Below are 22,194 nucleotides of genomic sequence, written 5' to 3'. Positions count from 1 at the left end.
GAATATGCTCTGCTCAGGTTATTAATACCAGGACAACCACTAGCAAACCACTGTAGTCATAGCCCATGGGTTCTTTTTCATTCTTTTTCAGGGATAACATGGAAAAATTTTATCTTCTTTCATTTTGTCCTAACTTGTTTCCAAACAGTTTCTCTTCGGAATCTGGCCGGTGATCCTGTTTGAGCCTCTCAGGAAGCACTGATGAATTATTTCACCAATAAAACAAAATAGCACGTACCATAGGCCTGGTCAAATGATTAAGGAAATCTTTAGAGATCTACACGTTCAAATATATCATGACCATCGCAGCAAAGGAGTGACTTTCTGACTAATGCTGCCAGCCATACAGAGAATGAGGAATGGGGCTTGTTGGATGTTTAGCTTGTGTCTTTATCTCATTTGTCTTCCTCCTCCTCACCGTCACTCTAAGATGTTTCAAAAGAAACAGACACGATTTGTATGTATATACTCCAATGCTGGAAATATTGGGCTTTTCTTAACAGGTTAACAGTTTGTGCTGATCATAGGAAATTAACCTTTTTCTCTTTTTTTGACAAGGCTTGCATGTGAATTAAACTTTTCTTAATATTTGATTAAATAATGAAAACAGCCAGCTAAGGACTGGCAAAACCCCATATCCAGATGGCCAGCTGTGAGGCAGCACTTAGCTATTTCAGCCTTGATTTATATTTTTGTCATAGTAACCTCATGGATGGTTTCCCAAGGTAAAAAAAAAAAGAAAAGAAAAGAAAAGAGCTATCTGTGGGATTCTGGTAGTTCTTCATTGTCTGCCTCTGTGCTGGTCCGAGTGTTATAAGCAAGCTCAGACCTGCCACTGGGTTCTATACTTGTCACATTCCAGATTTGCGGTGGGCTCTGGGATGTCGTTTGTGGTCACAGCCCGGCAGGGTGGGTGGGTCATCTTGTAACCTTTATGAAGGCCACCAGGACACCTGTAGAATGTTCCTCCTCCACCCAGTTAAAGGTGGTTGCTCCGTTTCCTTTGATCTTTGCAGATCTTTAAGTTGTCACTGTTTTTATGGCTAGGCAAACATGATTGGTGGGCAAACATATTTCATCCTCCTAGAATAACTCATTTGAAGTTACCAGTAAATGTCGTTATACTCTGACTTTTAAAATTATGCAATATTTTCCAGTTTTCAGAGAGGCCATGGTTATGCCCAGGGAAATGTGTTGGGTTAACTAGAGCTAAAATCATCAGGATCTTATGTACATAAAGCTTATTAGAATACCTGCTCCTTCATTTTGCTGAAGGAAAGAGATATAAGGGTTGAAAAGAGCTCTAACTTACTTGAACTTGTAACAGAACTACCAAAAATTAAAGTGCTAAGACATGGCAGTGAAATCTCATTGTAAGGCAGCTAGTTCTAATTTGGATTTGAATGTATAACAAATTGAATCACTCTTCACAAACATAACACCTGCCTGGAATAAAAACCTGATTTGACCCCTTTGTAGACCCCCTTTGTAGCTCTGTACCATTTAGCATTTTTACAACTTTTCCCTGCTTATACATTATTATAAAATCCAGGTTGTTTTTACTACATGGTGTCATTACCCCAGATTAAATTCTGAGCTACAGCTTCCAAAGGAAAGTCACTTTTTTCTTAAGCAAAGGTGTAAGACACTTCTGTTGTTTTTCTAGTATTCAGTAAGAAGCCTTGGTACAAATTTAAAACGAATACAGATTTTGTTGTTTTTCTTCACTTGCTGGCCTTAGTTTTAGTCCAAGTACTATTTTCCTTACTTTAGCGTGCCAACATGCCATTAGGCAGATACTTCCCACCTGCTTTTATGATCCTCCAGCAAGAAAAACACTTGCCAAAATATAAATCTAAAAGAACTTTGGTTGTGCCTTAGGAAAATATAAACTAAACAGTTCCAACACAAGCCTGTAAGACTGTTCTTTATTTTGCCACAAGATTCTGGCGTCTGGCTACATTCATGTGCAACTACCTAGGCTGTCAGTCATCTAACAATTTTTAATGAGTTCATTTGTTTCACGCCATTGTCGTTTTTGTACTTTTCACTAAGAAATACTTCTGTATAAAGAATCTGTATAAAAACAAAGGTACATCCTTCCTAACAATGCTAAATGCTGAGACTAAGGTTCTGCAGTATTAAGGTCAGATTAAGGGTACAGAGAACACGCCCTGACACTGAGGCCCTTTAGAGCAGTTTGTTGAATGAGCAATTCAGCCACTGCCACCTGTAGTTTCTTATTGAATAAAGCTGTCCAGCTCCTTAGAGACTTGTAACACTGTGGCCAAGTCTTCAAAGACCCTTGTTTCTGTTGTAAAAACAAACAGCATGAAACCGCTCAGCAAAGAAGTTTTAGAAGGGTTGAGCAGAAAGCAGAGCCTAAATCCAGGCTCTTTAATTTTCCAAGTTAGTTTTTGTCTCACACATGGCTGCCTTTTTAGCAACCTAAGTATTAGCACACTCAAGACTTTGTATCTGTGCCATATCAAGTATTGTGGAAATACTGGTGACCTTAGGATATTGCTAAATTGCCTTTATTTCAATATGGCTTAATTTTTTTCCCTTCTAGGACTCTGAGTTGTATTATTACAGGGTTGGGTTATTACCGTCTCCCCCCCACCACTTTATTTTCTTGAGAGAGTCACTGTTAACTAGAGTGTATAAAAAAACCTGTTTCCTTTTGAGCAGATAGTGGTTTGTGTGCATATCAACTGATGTGAAAGGTCCTCGTCTCTGAGCCCTATAGCAAATTGTATTCTAGAAAACATTAGTACTTTATGAGGATGTGAAAGAAGCAGTTAGCTTGCACATTTTATTATACTACCTATGCTGCCATTTTCACTCCAGAAAATTGAAAGCAGTTTGACTCTTTTATGGAAAAACTAGGTGAAGGGTGGTTGTGTTCATCTGATTGGTCACTCTACCTGCCTACCCCTTCGCACCTTGGTGCTTTCATGAAACATGGACACTCCTGAAGTGATCTCTTTTATCCTTGTGATATTATATAAATTAATGATGAACATGAGAAACATTTGTTTTTGAATAATACACAAATGAGACCCCCAAATAGTGGTATTTGGTTTAGAATTAGATCAAATATTATGGTTTAACCTCAGTGCAAAATTTCCAGGACTGGGCTTTCCTTACACCAAGAGGGTTTTTCGTATACCAAGGAGAGGAAGAGGTGTGAGTCAAAGAAAATCAAGAGACCAAAAACTTCAGGTACACGATGCATGAAAATCTTTAAATGCCTGAAAAAAATTAAGTTCTGTTTTAATGCCAACACCCTCAGAATTTAGCCAGTGTCCCTAGAGGTGACTAATAATTTAGTTCAAGGGTTTCTTATGAGTCCTATGGGTTGCATATTACTTTGCTCTTGAAAAAAATCATCTGTTGCTAAGTTTAACAGTTTTAGCTCTCAGTTCCGCATTTACATGACAGAAAAAATTATTCAAGCCCTGTGGTTTATGATGTGCTACTGGATAAGTGTTTATGTAAAACTGGTGTTTCAAAAAGAACCAGTTCTAATTGGAATTTGCAACTAAGTGGCAGTTTGCAGATCTACCTCTGTCTTACATTGTGCATCATATCAATACCATAATATAATTAGTTTGATCACTTTGTCTTATTTTTCAATGTCTAAAATTATGCTTACTCACCATGCTGTAAACATTTGGAAGTAATGACTGAAATTTGGCTAAGTGTCCGTTGTGCAGGGGGCAGTAAGTGAAAAAAAGGAACCGTCAAGACCCATCTGAATGGAAAATTTCAGTGCTGTTTTTTAAACTCCCGCACTTCCTTTAAGAATAAGGAAACTTATTTTATGTCTAATTGGAGTTGCTGGCTGGCGAAAAGCTGCCAGTGTTGCTGAGGTTTATGGGAGCATGCCACTGTACTTGACGGCTTCTCCAGTTTCGGGGGAACGCCTCTCCTCTACCCTCTTAGATTCAGTTGTTGAGGCCTGTGAAATAAACTGACAAAGGACAGATTAGCAAGAGAAAGGGCAGGTTTTTATTTACATATGTAAATGGGAGTTCAGAGAAAAATGTGACTTGAGGCAGAATTTGCAGTTTATATACCATCTTAATAAGAGAAGGGGACAGCGAGAAAGGGCACTTAGGGGAAAACAAATGACTTTTAGGAAAGATAAATGGGCCCTTAGGAGAATAGGTAGGAGTTAAGATAGTGTCTTTTTAGATGTGGCACTGAAACTCCCAGGAGAGGATTTGACAGTTGAGTCCTTTAGGGAGGTTCTGCTTTTAGTCAGATAAAGGGAATTCAGGAAAAAAGCCTCTTCCTGTCTGTTGATTCTCAGGTGCATTCAGCTCAAAATGTTTTTTTATGCCATAGTGGTGTATTCTGGACCCTTTTATTTCCCCTGTCTAAAACTTTCCAAGAAGTTTCACAGACCAGAAGCCAAGTTGGTGGCTGTAGAGAGAAGATTCAGGTTAGAAGTTAGGAGATAAGAGATCTGCAAAGGGAAGGAAGGCATAGATTTATGGAGAAACAAAAGGAAAAGCAAAAATTAATAGTTGGAGCAGATTATATAAACTCAGTTTTTGAGTACAGAGGGCAGTCAATCAAAAGGATTTCTAGATGTTGGTCTTACGGCATCTTTAAACAGTGGAGTCAGGATAGTAGTGGCAGTCTCACACACATGGTTATTTCCCAGAGCTCAAAGGACCATGTTCTGGTGAACTTCCTGAGTGGCCCAAACTGTTGTGGTGGTAAATCCCTTAAAGTTACATCCAGCTTCAGCTTGCAGGGCTTCAGGAAAAGGGCAGTTTTAGTTCTTAGTAATGCCAAGTCAGAAGGGTGGTAGAAAATTGGAAATGTTAATTAGTGACAAAATGCACAAGATGGCAGGATCCAGCTTACAAAGAGGTGAAAATGGCTCAAGGAGAATGAACAGGACTAGAATCTGATAATCCGCATGGGTATATTATAGTTCTCCATTGAAACATAAAATTTATCTTTATAATCACCCTAGTTTTGTCAAAGATAATCAAGGTAAGACGGTTTTTGTTTGCAAAACGAGTCTAGTCTCATCAAACTTGGCCTGATTGTTTATATAAGTGCAATGAGAATAGTAATTGATGACATTGGCCTTTTGAACTTTTATTAGGAATCCCAGATTGGACTTTTAAATTCCTCGAGTCTAGGAATCCAAGCTGAGAACTTGCCATCAGCCTTCTCTTGCATGCCTTCAGATTTGGATGAATCCCTCCTTCACCAGGTCCCCAAAATATCTTAAGCTTTCTGGTCCTGCCAGGAAATGGCCTTCCTAACTCACCCGTAAGGCTGGGACCCCTGTAAACCAGGTACTAGGCAGTTTTCCAGGGGGGCTTCGTAAGCACTGGCTCCTTAAAGTCAGCCTTATTAATTCCTTAAAACTGGTCATATCTATGCACATCATCCTCAAATACGACATTCCAGTCAAAGCCTTGGTAATATAATCAGTGTTTCCAGTTGTGTCCTGTTACAGGGAGAACAAATTCTTATTGAACTTATTCAAATAACTATATTGCCATGGAAATAAGTATTCAATAAGAGTTTTTTCCAAATTTTGGAGGGTTCAGACAGTGAGAAAAGATAAATGCTTCATATTTGTTTACAAAGATAATGATCTACTAAATTGCTGTAAGTGCTAGATAGCTTAAGAGAAAAGGCGTTCCTTAAATCCAGAAAATAGAACATTAAAGAACCAGCAATAAGGGACTTCCCTGGTGGTGCAGTGGTTAAGACTCCACGCTCTCAATGCAGGGGGGCCCGGGTTCCATCCCTGGCCAGGGAATTAACCAGGACTAAGGAGCCTCAACTAAGGAGCCTGCCTGCTGCAACTAAGGAACCTGCCTGCCGCAACTAGGACCCGGCGCAACCAAATAAATAAATATTAAAAAAAAAAATGAAGAACCAGCAATATTCCAAGCAAAAGTCATAGAAGGAATCATAATCATTCTTCATCACTCTACTCAGTCCCATGTGATAAATTCAGGTCTGTCTTGATTTCGGTTAGCAATTTCATGAACCCATGAGCTTCTCCGTTAGTTCTGGAAATCCTTATTAAGTCCAGTGGTGTGATCTTAAAGTTACGTAAGCCTGTACCTCAGGGTACCTATTACAGTCTTTTCCATGGATCTCTGAGAAGATCTTGAAAATGAAGCCTGTAGCTGATTATAAGAGTTCAGGAAGGCCTTAGAGTAAAACAATATCTGTGAATGACAAAAAGCTTAAAATGGCTATGGTTAAAGGTCTGATGAGTTCATTAAAATGCAGTTGACAAGGAAATTTGGTTGACTCTGTGACATTCAGCATTTCAAGATAAATGGAGTTATGACATTATACCAGGACATATCATGGACAGCTATGACATTAACAAACTTCTAGAAATTTCATACAGTTTCTGAAATACTTATATTAATAACACATACCCATGGAACTATAATCTAGGGAAGGTTAAGCATCACTTATTTGACAATGCTTGCCATGCAATTTAACATATCAAATAAACCTAATTAGTTTAACACCTCTCTTTTTACGAAGTGAGAACAAATCCTTTGAGGTTTTCCAGGGGCCGTCTGGGAAATCTCAAAGTCAGAGGTCAAGAAGACTTCATTTAGAATTTGATTTGGAGAAGTTGTTAAAAGGTTTGACCACTTAATTAAATAATATTGTAGGTCACTGTGAAAAAAATACTTACCTATGTGACCAAAGTGACAGTAATTGCTTTGTCTCATTAAATATAGACCAATAATCCAAGAAACTCCGTCTTTTTATTTTTTTTAATTTTATTTATTTATTTATTTATGGCTGTGTTGGGTCTTCGTTTCTGTGCAAGGGCTTTCTCCAGTTGCGGCAAGCGGGGGCCGCTCTTCATCGCAGTGCGCGGGCCTCTCACTATCCCGGCCTCTCTTGTTGCGGAGCACATGCTCCAGACGCTCAGGCTCAGTAGTTTTGGCTCACGGGCCTAGTTGCTCCGCAGCATGTGGGATCTTCCCAGACCAGGGCTCGAACCCGTGTCCCCTGCATTGGCAGGCAGATTCTCAACCACTGCGCCACCAGGGAAGCCCGAAACTCTGTCCTTTTAACAGGGAATTTCAACCTCTAGTTTTGCATTTGTACGCTATTGAGCTCTTTGTGTGTGTGTGTGTGGTGAAGGCAAGTACAGCATTTATTGCAGGCACCAAGCAAGGAGATCAGGCAGTTCATTGAGCTCATTTTTAAAAAATTATAAATAAATGCATTCAGTCTTAGCCAGCTTGATGACATGAATAAGATATTCTCCCCGCCCCCATGCCCTTCTCTACCTCTCCTCTTCCCCCCACCATCTGCAGACGCTTTACAACTTTCTATACCCATTCAGGTTTTTGTCTTTACTTTCCTCTTTCTCATTCTGGAAAACCATTTGACAACCTCTAAGCAACTATTTTAGGACAAAATTACTCTCCTTTTTTCCTTAACAAAAACACATCCTTCATTTCTTTCAGACCTTTCAAGATTGCTTCCCTTCTTTATTGTTTCTGGTATTTTTATTTATGTGTATTGATTAGAATTCTTAACCCTTAGTAACCTTAATTTCCAGTGAAAATGAGGAAGTAGACAATTGTGAACTCACATCAGAATTCTGTAGTAGATTAACAAATTTATGAATACACCACCTCAATTTATAGAAGCATGTTTCTTTTTTTTCTTAATTAATTTATTTATTTAGTTTTGTCTGAGTTGGGTCTTTGTTTCTGCACGTGGGCTTTCTCTAGTTGCAGCGAGCAGGGGCTGCTCTTCGTTGCCATGCGTGGGCTTCTCATTGTGGTGGCTTCTCTTGTTGCGGAGCACAGGATCTAGGCATGCAGGCTTCAGTAGTTGTGGCACACGTGCTCAGTAATTGTGGCTTGTGGGCTCTAGAGTGCAGGCTCAGTAGTTAGTTGCTCCGCGGCATGTGGGATCTTCCCAGACCAGGGCTCGAACCTGTGTCCCCTGCATTGGCAGGTGGATTCTTAACCCCTGCGCCACCAGGGAAGCCCAGCATATGTTTCTTAATAGTACAGTTTTTGAATGTGGTAAAAGAACATGTTTATCAACAAACCGAAACATCTTTAGTCCCTCTGTAAAAATAAGTCAAAAGTAGATAAATTTATGCTTAGTATTTAATGTTTCAGTATTTTGTCTTATTTGGACATTACCTAGACCCAGATAAAGACACTTCTTCACTTGAAATTCACACTGAAGATAAAACTCTAGCTTTAGACCATAACCTTTCACCTTGGGTAATGAAACCTTGACATATTTGAGGGAAAGTTTGGCAATCAGAGCAGCTAAGGAGAAGACAGATCACTAAGGAATTTAAGCAGTATTGTTACCTACAGAATTTCTGCTGTTGTTGATGCACATTTGGAATAAGCAGTAGTGACCACCATCTTTACACACTTTAAATATCTGGTATTGTTTCACAAGACCTTCATTATCATTAAGTCAGCAAATTGCTTCCTGTTTTGATTGGTAGCTAGCGTAGAAAATGATCACAAGAATATTTCCAACTAGAAAACCCTAAAACCCACTCAATTACAGGCCTGCAAGTGACCTAAAATTGTCCCACTCTGTTTAGCTCAGCAGCTGTCAATATTACAGCACCAATCACAGGTCACACTTTGCTCACAGTTCCTTTTTAACCCTTATTACGAGACCTGCTTCATGGCTTTTAAGGAGCACAGTGTTGCGATGTGGACCAGATTTAGTCATTGGTAATTTAAATATTTACGAAAATGTCATAAAGCTTCTGAAACTTCTCTGGCAAATGTCAGATCTGCAGATCATCACTTTTAAATCGAGTGTGCAGAAGTAACTCTTAGGTTGCAGCAGAGCACATTTATTAGAGAAATCTTTAAGCACGGAAATATGGTTCCCTACAAATATTCATCCTGACATCATCTGCACCTAAAAGAAAACAATGAAAGCTCTATGATATCAAATGGCTCTGGACCAGGGGTTGGTGAACTACAGCCCACAGACGAAATCCAGTCTGCAGTTGTGTGGCCTGCAAAGTAAGGATGATCTTTACACTTTAAAAGCATTGTTGAAACATACAATAATAAGAAGAGGAATATGTTACAGACGTGTGTGGCCGGCAAGGCATCAAATGTTCACTATCTGGTTCTGGGAGTTTGCCCCCCATTCTCTAGACCTTCCGCAAATATGGAAGGACAAAAGTCCTTCCCACTGCACTTCTCCACAGGGTGATTCCAGTGTGTATTTGTCAGAATGAAATATTTTATACATTTGAGACATCGCTAACTTCTTTGTTGAATGTAATCATATGGTTTGTGTTTAAATATTTACACTATAGAGTATTTCTTCATATCAGTTTTACTAGATTGGCAACAGCCTGCTGCAAAGTGCCTAAATCTTTGGGGAAAATTACATGATTTTGTTTTCATTTTAAAGGAAATTCCATTCCCTACTATAAAGTCCAAAAATGCTACTTGCATTCAGCTTTTGAGTTGACTTCCAGAAAGATGAGATCATTTGACCATTTTTTTCTCATGCCATATAAAATGTGTCATGTGGTAATGTCAAGGAACTAATAAACTATCATCGTCGTGTACACTTTTTTTACTTTCCAAAAGGAGAAGTTCAAAATCCTTTCCACAATGAGTACTTGTTTCTTTTGGCTCTTTTAGAACTGAATTACTTAATAGCAATTAATAAATGAATCATTTTAAGAAATAGGTATAATTTTTGTTTAATGTATTATAAGGCATTGTTTACTATCAAGCATTTCCATACTTTGGATATTTCTGAGTCACTTATCAGTGTGACCATTAGGTAAACTTTCCAAGCTAATACAGGGTTTCCTGGTTTCGTTTTGGTGCAGATATTTGTCCTACTAGCAATTATTTAATAAACATAGGTGGTCGTGAATCTATACAAGGAACTAACCATTTTCAGGTGATCTCAGACTTGCTTATTCACTTTTTCTATTTGATTGGCCAATGCCACCGTTATTTTTCTAGAAGATAGAATTGTGTAATTTTATACACAATTCTGCTATAATCTAGGCTATATTTCAGCATTAATCACCTCGCTATTGGTGAAAGTATTAAATGATACTGTTTTGAATAAGACTTCTGGTAATGTTTTATCCCTGGTTTATATTTAATATATCTATACATTTATGTAAAGGCAGGGCCACATGTTTAGTTATACAGTTTGTGCACTGCACAATGGTACCCAGTTGGGGGAGGGGGTTAGTACAGGCTGAAGCCTCACGGTATGTGCCTTGGAAGGGTTGCGTCTCACGACACATTTTTTTTCAATTTCTGAGTGAAGCGGGCTGTATAGGCCAGCAGCAATCCTGTTCATGGGAAGGATGTTTAGTAATTATGACTTTTTTTGTCATTAGTCTTAAGTGATACTGCAGTAAATTTCTATTCCAAGCCTGGGTGATTTACAAGGTTAAAAGCTAATAACTTTTCAATTAAACATTAATGATCCATGAGTACACAGCATTCTTAACTTTATGAGCTCTGGAGTAAATGCATGAACCTTCCAGCTTCACACAATGAAGGGGGACATATTGGAAACAGAAAAAACTTACTGCATGAACCACATATGTCTAGGGTCTTATCTTTGGCAATGACCAAAGTGCCTTATAAGATGTAAAACAAATTAGAATTTCCTACAAGTCACCTAGTTTTCCAAACAACATCTTTTCAAATACTAGCTTTCCTAGCCAAGCCTGCATGAATTGATCGTTTCTCTCACTGCCGACCATATGATATTCTTCAACTAGTCCCTCTTTTGTGTGTCAGGGAGGGACAGCCTTGCCTGGATCAACAGATAGACGCTGGCAAGAGGTGAACCAGGATCCTTGCCTGAGGACACAATTTGGACCGTGCTTTGTAAAAGGGATGACTGAAAAAGAGTTAAGATTGCTTCAATTCCACCTCTGAAGAGTACACACCTTTTTTTTTTTTTAAAGAATCTTGATAGATGGACTTTTTTAATATATAATTTATTTATTTGGTTGTGCCAGGTCTTAGTTGCGGCAGCCAGGCTCCTTAGTTGTGGCTCGTGGGCTCCTTAGTTGCGGCACATGTGCTCCTTCGTTGCGGCATGTGAACTCTCAGTTGTGGCACGCACATGGGATCTAGTTCCCTGACCAGGGATCGAACCCAGGCCCCCTGCATTTGGAGCGCAGAATCTTAACCACTGGACTGCCGGGGAAGTCCCAAGTACTTTTCTAAAGCCACCCTGCCATACACCCCCGCCCCCACACACACAAAGGCACAATCAATTTAGTCTATTGGATTTTTATTGAGCTTACTCTGGGATCAGCTGTGGCATGTCTGAGATATTTTTTCCCCTCTTCTTTTTTTTTTTTTTTTTTTTTTTGCTTCAACCCCTGACTAGGATGCAGAGTGGATCTACCTGAATGAGAGAGAAGTCAGGACCTGCTTCACTTGGTAAGGTGGCCTAGCCCCCAAATAAGGCTTGATTCTCAAAGGAAAATGTGGAGAAAGCACAAAAAGAGACAGAGGATTCATTTCATGAGCCCTACTATGTGGGGACCATATGGCACTGTGCCCTCCCGTCAACAAACTTTGGAAAGTTGTGTCGTGATAGGTGCTAGGAGTACAGTGAATAAGACACCTTGCCCTATGGCACTTACAATCTAGTGTCTGACAAATAATTGTGCCAGTCACGTTTGGGATGGGTATCACAGAGGAAGGGTATAGGGAGCTCTGGGAGTGTGCACAAGGGAACCAGAGAAGGGAAGACTTCCTTGAAGATGAACAGTACATTAAGAACTGAAGGATGAGAGGAATAAGGAAAGAAAAAAGAGGCTGGTTATCACAGAAGAACAAGTGATGGGTTTCTGGAGAGATGAACAGGAATTAAGTCACACAGGGCTTTCAAAGCCATGTTAAGAATTTGAATTTGGAAAGCTCTTGAAAGGGTGGAGAATGGAGTCAAAGGAGGAGGGATACCAGGGAGAAGGAGAATGTGGTAGTTCAAGTAAGAGATAATGGTGATAGAGGCACTGGAGATAGAAAATCAAATATATCTGAGTTATACAGGAAGAAGCAGATATGGGGTGAGTTATCAAGTAAGTTTGGGATTTGTTGAGTTTGAAGTCTGGGCGAGATACATATCCTGGTGGAGAGCTTAAGGAGAGTAAAAAATGCGGATCTGGAAGTCAGGTGAGAGATCTGGACTGAAAATATAAATTTGAGAATCAAAAGTATACATGGTATTTGAAGCTATGTGAGTGGATGATTTGTGGAAGAGGGTCTCAGACTGAGTCCTAGAAATCAAACTATTTAAGGATTAGAGGAATGTTGAAGGACATGGGCACCTCCAACCAAAGAGAGTCATCAGTCACTTGAAAAGGAAGCCTAGGGTATAGGCCTGAGTTCTAGTTCCTCGGGGTCTGTGGATGCCAGCTGCTGGGCTGGGTTCAGCTGTGGCTGTTGGCAGGGCTGGCTACGTGGTCCTTCACGAGGCCTGAGGGGTGGAGGGGAGTAACCTGACCCAGCACTGCATCAAGGTAGCAGGCTCTGAGTTGGAGCCCATTGGCATTAGTCCCGGCAGAGTGCTGTTACACACTTCATGTTCTTGTTGGTGTCTAACAGCCCTAGCTTAGGATCCTGGTCCTCCACTGAAAAGCTGTGTGATTGTGTCCAAGTCACTTAAATGTTGGATTCTATATATGTAAAATGTAGAATTGTCTTAAGGGTTAGCGCCATGGTGTAGTATGAATCTAATTATATTGGGTTTTCTGAATAGGAGCATTCCTGTAAGAGTGCCTGCCCAGGCTTGCCAGGGGTACTTCAAAACTGCTGGACAGACCTGAGGAGTCAACCCCTCTTCCACTGGCCAGTTCAACCTGGAACAACCAACTTTCCTCCCCTTCCTGGTCACCTGGCTGACCTATGCCCACAGAACCTGTTTGTCTTGGAGGTGGAGACGGGTTCCTCTGCCTTATCCCACTCCCCCGTTTTTCTGACGAAGGTGTGGCAGGACAAGCAATGGACCTTTTACACTAGGTGAAAACCTTATCCCACTCCCCCGTTTTTCTGACGAAGGTGTGGCAGGACAAGCAATGGACCTTTTACACTAGGTGAAAACAATCCCCCGTTGTAAAGGTGAGGGCTGAAAAGGAGTTAGGGTTGCTTTAATCCACCTCTTTTGTTCCACCTCTGAACAATACACCTTTCAGAAACCACCCTACCACCCACACCCAGTACATACATCTCACAAAGTTCCTCCCTGGCCATTCCAGAACCTTCCTAGAGAGGTCATCACTGCCTGTCCTAAAGTCTGGTCACTTTATTCCAATAAGCTTACCGCCATTTAACTTTCTCCCCACTTCAATTCACCCCCAAACTTCCTGAAAGACATTTCTGCTAAAGAGAAAAGATGAGTTTTTAGGGAGCTTGGAGAAAGTGAGTTAACAACATTAAGTCATTGGGCCAACCTGGATGGATGTCTGCTCTGTGCCAGGCCTTGGACTTAGCCATGGGTGGGACAGGAGTTGCTCAGTCTGGGGAGGAATATGGTCAGGCCTGTCCCACCACTCTCCCCTCATACGTATCCTCACTCTTCTCTCATCCAGACATCCCCCTTGCCCCTGCCCAGCCCCTCTAAATTAGCAAGGAAACAAGGAGCCTGAGAGGTAGAACATTCTTACAGAATCCAGTAAGTTATCAAGCTCTGAGGACACCATCGCTGCCCTTCTGATGACCCCTGCCCAGTTCAGGCCTGGCCTCACCTCCCTCTCATGGATCACTGTACCCGTCTCTGGGTTCCCTTCCTCCACTATTTCCCTCTTTGGCATCTGTACCACATATGGGCTGCTACAATGGACTCTTGAAAACAGATATGGACTGGTCAAAACTTTCAAAGGATCCAGTTAAAACTCCAGGTATGGCATTCAAGGCCCTTCTCAGGAACCTCTAATTTATCTTTGCACCTTCAACTCCCAATATTTACCCTTCCAACGACACTAAACGTGGAATGTTTCCCAGACATGTCCTGTTTAGTCCCACCTCTGTACCTCTGCCCGGAGTGCCCTCTCCCTCTTTACACCACTCCTTACCTGCTGGGAAAACTCCTTACCACCTCAAAAGCCATGTGGTAGGTTAAATATGGCCACAAATTTTTGGAACTCCTCCTCACCCCTTTTATCTGGGCTGGTCTTGTGACTTGCTTTGACCAACAGAATGTGGTAGAAGTGACATGATACAAGCTCTGAAGCCCAGGCCTCAAGAGGGCCTGTAGCCTCCACGGTCACCATCTTGGAACCCTGAGACCAACACGCCATGTGTTGTAGCAGCCCTGGATCAAAGAGCACAGGAGAGTGAGGCCCAGCCACCCCAGTTGAGCCCAGCTCCCAGCTTACACATTAGCTGAATAGAGCCACATGAGAGAGTCCAGGTGGGTCCAACACAAGAACCTCCCAGGTAACTCACAGAATCTTGAGAAATAAAAATGCTGGTTGTTTTAATCCATTAAGTTTTGGGATGGTTTATTACACAGCAGTAGATAACTGATACAATGCAGTTCTAATGTGAAGTCTTCCCTGGCTCAGTCAGGTTCCTTCCCTGAGTTCCCTCTGTGTTTTGTACACATCACATCACTTTATAGTCATTTACTAGCAGGCTCTCCCAAGTACAGTGAGCTCTGAGGACCAGGGCTGAGAGTCTGATTCATCTCCCTTCCAACCACTCACAGTGGTAATGGGATGAAGCCCTTGATCACTTGCCAAGTTCAGTATACTCAGATGTCATGAATTTGGCTAGAAAGTATGCCTAGATGAACATTTCACATGCAAATTACTCAACAAAAATTTTAAAGCATATCCTATGGTAACTCCCAGGCCCTGGAGTTGCTCTCAGTCTTGCAGGGAAACTACTCATTACAATACAGCATCAAAATGTTTCAGTCAAGTGTATTGCTGGGAGTGTACACGGCAGTTGGTTGGTGGGTGAGTCAAGAAAACACCTAGAAGAGGTAACATTTAGCTTTATCATAAAGGGTAAGCAAGCTGTCACTGTCGGAAGGAAGCTTGTAGCCGTCCCCCACTCCAAGGAGGAGGAGGGATGCATGGATTGGTCAGATTCAAGTATACTGACCTAAGCCACAGTCCTGGGTGTGGGGCCTCAACCTGTGAAAGAAGGGGGTTAAAGGTAAGTCCCTGTCTGGTGATGGCTCCTGTCTATTTCTTCTCTCTCAGACACTCAAGATAAGATGGGGGCTTGGGCTTCTTCCCATCAACAAGGAGGTGCATTTTCTCCCCCTCCCTGCCCCACTCTCCTTAGAGTGCTAAGCAAGAACCAGAGGGAGGCCAAGGGGAAAGGAACCAGGGCAAAGCCCCAGGCTTAGGGCTCCATGTTGGGGGTTGGAGCCAAAGGTAATAAAAGGTGTGTCTGCCTGCCATATCTGTGGTGCATATACAGGAATACCTTGGGGTGGTAGGGGGCTGGAGGAATCTATGTTCCAGCCATCTGTCACTTGGCATCAAGACAGAAGAGGAAATAACCAACAGGAACTTTTCCTGTTCCCAGGAAAATAAGGGACAGAATCCCAGGTAGAGTGAATAGCACTGCAAAGGCAAGTAAATGTGTGGAGCGATAAATGGAGTGAGAAAGGAGCACAGAAAGAGGGTCACAAAGGAACTCTATACAATCCTGCATGAGAAGGCTGAACTTAATCCATAAAAGATGACCTGCTTTGCCCCATAAACATTCCTGTGTTAGCCAACTGCTAACGTTACTATGGTACTATGTGCCAGGCATGGTTCTAAGTGCCTTACACCAATCAACTCACATTACCCTCTGAGGATATATATCTCATATATCCTCTTAGATAAATAACTTGCCCAGGGTCCTACAAATGAGGAATCTGAGGTTCGAAAGGTTCGCATAAGTGGCAGGTCTTTCCTCTTTCACCAACTTTGCTACTCAGCAGCTGTGGTATCAATCAACACTGACACAGGTTCTGCTGAGCTGGACTTACCAGGAGGCTTCCAGCAAGAGGTAGTAGTTGAGCTGAGTCCTGAGAGACAAGGGATCAGAGCCAGCAGAGACCGTGACAGCTTAAAGTTCAGGGACTCCAGGGTGCCTGGAAGAGTGGTTTGAGAATAGGGGGGAATCCAGCAAAAAGAACCACAGAGAAGACACCCAGAGCTTCACAGTGTCAGCACCCAAGAACAGAGCCCAGCAAACCAGTGACACCCTCAGGTACAGGACCTGGCCCAACCTTTTCCTTTCATATCAAAAGGTGGCTGAGATCCAGATTTCTGGATCAAGTTTATCCAAGTAAATGCAGGTTTAATTGAGACAAGAATTACTGTTGCATTGAAACTGAGATTATTTTCTTTCTAGAAATGATTGTGGGCAGGAAGAGGAGGTAGAGAATGCTTTTTAATTATTTTTTAAAACTAGCATTTGTATGGCACTTTTTAGCACTGACAATATTATTTCCTCGCTCCGTATTTCATTGAGAGATGAATGTTAACTTTCTCAATTTTTCAGATGAGAAAACTGAAACCTAGGAGGTTAACAAATTCATACAAAGTCACACAGCTAATGAAAGAAGCTGGGACTCATGCCCAAGGTATTCAGACTCCAAATTCCATTCTCATTCATTCTTTCATTCATCGGAAAAAATGTATTGCATGCCCCAAATGTGCCAAGTACAGGACTAGGCACTGAGCATATAGTGATGATAAAATCGTTTATTTTGCTGTTTCTCTTTCTCGGTGCATTAAACACTGAAGCAGGAATCCATTAAGAGCTATAGGAACCTACATCTAGTATTTCTAATGGGCCTCACTGATTACAACTTTTGCAAGGTTCTTCCACTTTTATTTGTAGTTAACTGCTGCCATTATTTCACGGTACACCAGCTTTGTGCCCATCTTGTGCTAGACATTGTGTACGGACTGTAACAGCCAAACACGAGAGTACGGTTCGATCTGGTAAAATATCTACTATGAGCAAACGACTCAATCCGAGAATAATTATTGAGCACATATTCTGGGCAAAGTATTCATTCAACAAATACTTATTGGTACTCTGATGATCATAATAGCTAATATTTACTGAACTCTTACTATTTGCCAAGGACCATGCTAAATTCTTTACAGACATTATTATCATTTCAGTAACTCTTAAGAGGTAGCTATTTGACAGTTTATATCAGCTTGCTCAGCACATGCAGTTTGAAAGTGGTAGAGGCAGAAATTTGAACCCAGGCAGCCAGTATTTTCCACCAGTATGTTGTCCCAACTCCCACCCTGGGCAGGGCACTGGGGAGACAGTAGTGAACAACACAGATGCCATCCCTGCCCTCCGGATGCTTACAGACTAGGAGGGAAGATGAAACTTTAAACAAATAACACTCTAGTCTCCTTTGAGTTAATGTTAAACCTTCCCCAACGACATGCCTATTCAGGTGGAACTAGAGGATGAAGAGGCCAAGCAGGTGCTAAGTAGGTGAAGGAGGGGAAGGGAGGTCCATCCCAGCAGCGGAACAGTGTGAGAGAAAGCTCCAAGGTAGGAAGAGGTTGGCAGTCCAAAGCTGTGACTTGGCTGATGGCCAGGGTAGGTGGATGACAGTGAGAAGTTGAGGAAAAGAGCATGAGGAGTGGCGTGCAAATCTTCATTGTTCAAAGGTTTTTCCAGCTGCTGTAGAGGATGGATCAGCTGAGAGCAAGAAAGTGTGTGGCGAAACCAAGCAGAGGCTAGTTCATCTGAGCAGCAGATGCTAGCTTAGATTCGTCTGTTGATGGTGGAAATGGAAGGGGACAGACTGATGAAATATTTAGGAGTTAGAACTGACCAGGCTTTGGTGGGGGGGATGAGGGAAAGGAGGCAGTCAATCACTGTTTGGGGCTTGAACAACATGGTGAGGGTGGAACTCTGGGACAACTCTGGGGAGGAAGATGAGAGCTCAGGCTGCACCCAAGGTGGCTGTGGACCACCACATGGATATGGTAAATAACAGGCTGTTAGTTGGACATATGGCTCTGGAGTTTGGAGGTGCTAAAAGCGAAGAAAATCATCTTGCGCAAAGGTGAAAAGAGTGTCTAGGACAGAGTCCTGGAGAACTGCCCCCCCATCCCCCGCCCAACCATTAAAGGACGTTAGAAAGGAAGAAATGAGCAAAGAAAACTGAGAGACATGGTTAAAGAGGGAGGAGAAAAGCCAGGAGAGAGTGGCGTCCCTGAAACAGACAGCAGTGTATTTCAAGAAGAGGAGGACCTGGTGTGGCTGAATTTAGCAGGGAATAAATACAGGAAAGGCTGTTGTGATCTGGGATTTGTCCTGAGGTGTCCTCATGAAGGCAGGGCTTGAGGTGCACCTGGGCAGGCCGGGGGATTTAGGTACACAGAGGAGAGGGCCTGACCTGGCATGTGTGGGAAACAGAAAATAACACCAACAGATAGAAATAGAAGGAGGTGGGGCCAGAGGATGCCAAAGAGGGTAAAGAATTGGTGCCATTAATTGACTGGCCAGTTCATGCTCATTTAATGCTCTCAACTACCCTGCAAAGTAGGAAGCTATCAACCCTTTGGTATAGAGGGGAACACTCAGCCCTAGAAATCTGAAATGACTTGTTCAAGATGATACATGTAAGTGGTAATGACTGAATTTTAACCTGGGTCTGTCACCTCATCCTTCCCAAGGAGGCATGGGCATCTATTTCCCTTTCCTTCCCAAGGAGGAAAATAGATCAGAGAGGGTCAGGGCTCGACAGGGGTGGAGAGGAGGGAATAAGCATGGAGAGATTTGGACGCAGTATCAACAAGATGTGGAAAGTCTACATAAGTTGAGGGTGGGGTAGAGAGTCAGGGCTTCCGGTTGGAGCAACTGGGCAGAGGGAGGTACCATTCACTGAAGTGGAAAAAGCAGCATATGGACTCACGGGAAGACGGAAGCTTTGACTTTGACTTGAGTCTGCCCAGCCTACCTGACATCCAGAGGAGATGTCAGGAGGCAACGAGATACACAGATCTGAAGGTCAGAACACTCCAGACTTGGGAGACGTGAAATGCTTCAGTTCTCGTTCCTTTATTTTATCTTCTTAACAACAGAGTTGAGAAGGGGGTGGTTCTCAGTTCTGGGAGAGACATGACGGGGGAAGGGTGTCATTCCGCTTATTCAAAGACGACTCCCGGCTCACCTTTGACTCGGTTCCCCCCACAGATGGCTTTTCCCCGCCGCAGGGCCGTGAAACCCAAGACCCTGACCTGCCTTCTAGTGGGTTGGAGTTTCTTGGGCCTGCATCTGTGGTTCCTCGAAGCCAAGTCCCAGCAGGAGAGGATGTCGGATGGCTCCCCGCAGATTGCCCGTGTGGCCCCTGTTGCCGCGCCGCCGTCCAGCCCAGGGCCTCAGTGCTTGGCCAACGCCTCGGCGAACGCCACGGCCAACTTCGAGCGGCTGGCCACGTGCATCCAAGACATCCTGCGGTACCTCCACTGCCGCCACTTCCCGCTGCTCTGGGATGCGCCGGCCAAGTGTGCGGGCAGCCGCGGGACCTTCCTGCTGCTGGCCGTGAAGTCGTCGCCTGCCAACTGCGGGCGTCACAAGCTCATCCGCCGCATGTGGGGCAGGAGCGCAGCTACGGCGGGCGGACGGGGCGCCGCCTCTTCCGGCTGGGCGCCGCCGCTCCCGAGGACGCCGAGCGCGCCGAGGGGTTGGCGGCGGTGGTGGCGCTGGAGGCGCGCGATCACGGCGGCGTGCTGCAGGAGGCCTCCGCGGACACCTTCCTCAACCTCACGCTCAAGCACGTGCACCTGATCCACTGGCTGGAGGCCCGCTGCCTGCACGCGCGCTTCCTGCTCAGCGGCGGCGACGACGTCTTAGTGCACACAGCCAACGTGCTCCGCTTCCTGTAGGCGCAGCCGCCCGACCGCTACCTCCTCGCCGGGCAGCTCATGAGCGGCTCCGTGCCCATCCACGACAGCGGGAGCGAGTACTTCGTGCCTCCGCAGCTCTGTCCCGGACCCGCCTACCCGGTGTACTGCAGCGACGGCGACTTCCGCCTGTCCGGCCGCACGATCCAGGCGCTGCGCCAAGCCGCCTGCCACACCCCACTCTTCCCTATCGACGACGCCTACGTGGGCATGTTTCTGGAGCGCGCCGGCTTGGCGCCAGTGGCCACGAGGGCATCCGGCCTTTCGGCGTGCAGCTGCCCGGCGCCCGGCAGCCCTCCTTCGACCCCTGCATGTACCGTGAGCTGCTGTTCGTGCACCGCTTCGCCCCCTACGAGATGCTGCTCACGTGGAAGGTGCTGCGCGACCCCGGGCTGAGCTGTGGCGGGGGGCACAGGGTCTTCTGAGGCCGGGTGGGCTGCGCTGGAGGCGGGGATGAGCAGCCTCCGCGCGTGATGCTTTTCGGGCTGAGCGCATCTTCCCTGCTCTGGATACCTTCTGTCCTACCCAGCGTGGTGCCCTTGAATCCTAACTGCACTTTGAAATCACCTGGGTGAAGGGGGTGGAAAATTCCTATATCCTGGCCTCATCTCCAAAGGTTCTGATTGTCTTGGGTGCCCCCAGACTTCTCGGTATTTTTTAAAGCTCCTCAGGCGATGGGAATGCGCAGCTAGGAATGAAGCCCACTGCACGAGGGATGGAGCCAGCTCCATCGCCCCCTTTATGAGCCTTCCAGGACACCCACCTCGAGTCACTGTGGGCAATGGAGCAACGGAGGTGTGAGGAGCCAGGATCAAATGTCGCCTGCAGGTGCAGGACACATGTGAGTTGTTACTTCATCGTTTCCTCCACAAATGTGTGGAGCTGGACTGACAGCCATCAGAGGGATTCCCCTCCCCAGAAGTCAGTCTGCACCTGGGACCTAGAAAGCAACCCCCCCTAGAGCCGGAGCTGAGGGTGTCTGGCAGCCCCCCTCCCACCTGGTGCTCCCCCACTACTCCCCAACCCCAATCCCTGTGAGGCCAAGACCCCCACTGTGCAAAGTGGAAACCGAGGCCCAGCCAGGGCAGTGACTAATCCAGGGCCGTGTGGTCACTGGCAGACAACACACCACGGGTCCCCTCCACACTCAACCTGACCACAGCTAATGGCCTGTTCGGGTCTGGCCCACGCACACCTGCCCTGCCAGCACTCACTCCCTGGGACAGAGACAGGCTCCTTGCCGGGGTCTGGGCCTCAGGGTCAGTCGGCCTTGGGGAACCAAGCTGGGAGTTCAGTTCAGGGGTCAGTGTGGGGATGCCGTGGGGGTCAGTCATGAGGAAACTAGGAAAGGCAGTGATTGGGGAATCTGGAGGACACTGTTGAGAAAGCCTGTGGAAGGTCAATGTAAGGGGCTATATTTGGGGGCTGGGGGGACCTGATCAGTAACCGTGAAGGACAGTGATTAGGGAGTGTGCAGGGGCGACTGGGGTCTGTTGTGAACATCGAACAGGAGACGGGGATTCAGTGGCCAGACTCCGAGGGTCAGGCTGTGGTCCTGACCTCCAGGAGCTGCCAGTTGTTGGCAAAGTACAAAAATCAAGGAAACAGCTTAAGAGTGAGGCAGGTATGTGTGCTGTCAAGGTCTCAACTATGTAAGATGGACAAGAAGGACTGAGCTTCAAGGAGGAAAGCCTGGATGAGAAGCCAGAAGACTGACCAGATGCCTCCCCTGCCCTCAGGTCCAGTCCTCCTTGCTGGGGGACTCCATCCAGCAGAACCACGTGCAGCGCCCTGCTTTGTCGGGCCCTCTCCTGCCCCTGCATCGTCGCACAGCTCTGATCCCTTTACTGGAAACATCCACCAACCACCGCTGTCTGTGTCTCTTGTATCAGTGAGGGTGCCTGCAGGGGAGGCTGGCCACCAAACTCTGCTACCCGCTTCCTCCTGGGCACACACCTAGACTACACTTCCCAGACCCCCTTGCAGTGAGGCGTGGGCATGCGACCAGGCTGTTTTCAGGGCTGTATGTGGTTGTGATGAGGACCCCTCCTGAACCCGGGCCTCACCTGTGCTCACTTTCCCCTTCCCCCGGATTGGAACACGGATGGGCCTGTGACCTTGCAGATGAGGACAACACCCCAGGCCTTGGCCTGGGTTTCTCAACCTTGACACTATTGCCATTTGGGGTAGGGCGGTTCCTGAGCGTGAGAGAACATTTAGCCGTATGCGTGTCGTCTGCCCAGTAGATGCCAGCATCACACCCCGAGTCATGA

The 22,194-nt window shown here is 44.8% G+C and overlaps 2 protein-coding genes across 4 annotated transcripts in view; both read left to right on the top strand.

The window, feature by feature from the left end:
* ACER3 (alkaline ceramidase 3) overlaps window positions 1-1,699 on the top strand; it is a 187,496-nt gene extending 185,797 nt beyond the window's left edge. For all 3 annotated transcript variants that reach the window (XM_036860118.1, XM_036860117.1, XM_036860119.1), the window contains one exon: window positions 149-1,699. In XM_036860118.1, the coding sequence (XP_036716013.1) occupies window positions 149-202 (54 nt within the window). In that variant the 3' untranslated portion in view covers window positions 203-1,699. The remainder of the gene's footprint in view (window positions 1-148) is intronic.
* A 14,840-nt stretch (window positions 1,700-16,539) lies between these two features.
* B3GNT6 (UDP-GlcNAc:betaGal beta-1,3-N-acetylglucosaminyltransferase 6) lies at window positions 16,540-20,346 on the top strand. Its single transcript, XM_036861290.1, is given in 4 exon segments — window positions 16,540-16,617; window positions 19,212-19,614; window positions 19,617-20,159; window positions 20,162-20,346. Coding segments are annotated over 4 exon segments (1,140 nt in total). The 5' UTR covers window positions 16,540-16,608.
* The last annotated feature ends 1,848 nt before the right edge of the window (window positions 20,347-22,194 follow it).

Source organism: Balaenoptera musculus, chromosome 8 (assembly GCF_009873245.2).
Source record: "Balaenoptera musculus isolate JJ_BM4_2016_0621 chromosome 8, mBalMus1.pri.v3, whole genome shotgun sequence".
Lineage (NCBI taxonomy): Eukaryota > Metazoa > Chordata > Mammalia > Artiodactyla > Balaenopteridae > Balaenoptera > Balaenoptera musculus.
The sequence above is the reverse complement of the archived record's forward strand: the minus strand, read 5'-3'. Positions and strand labels throughout refer to the sequence as shown.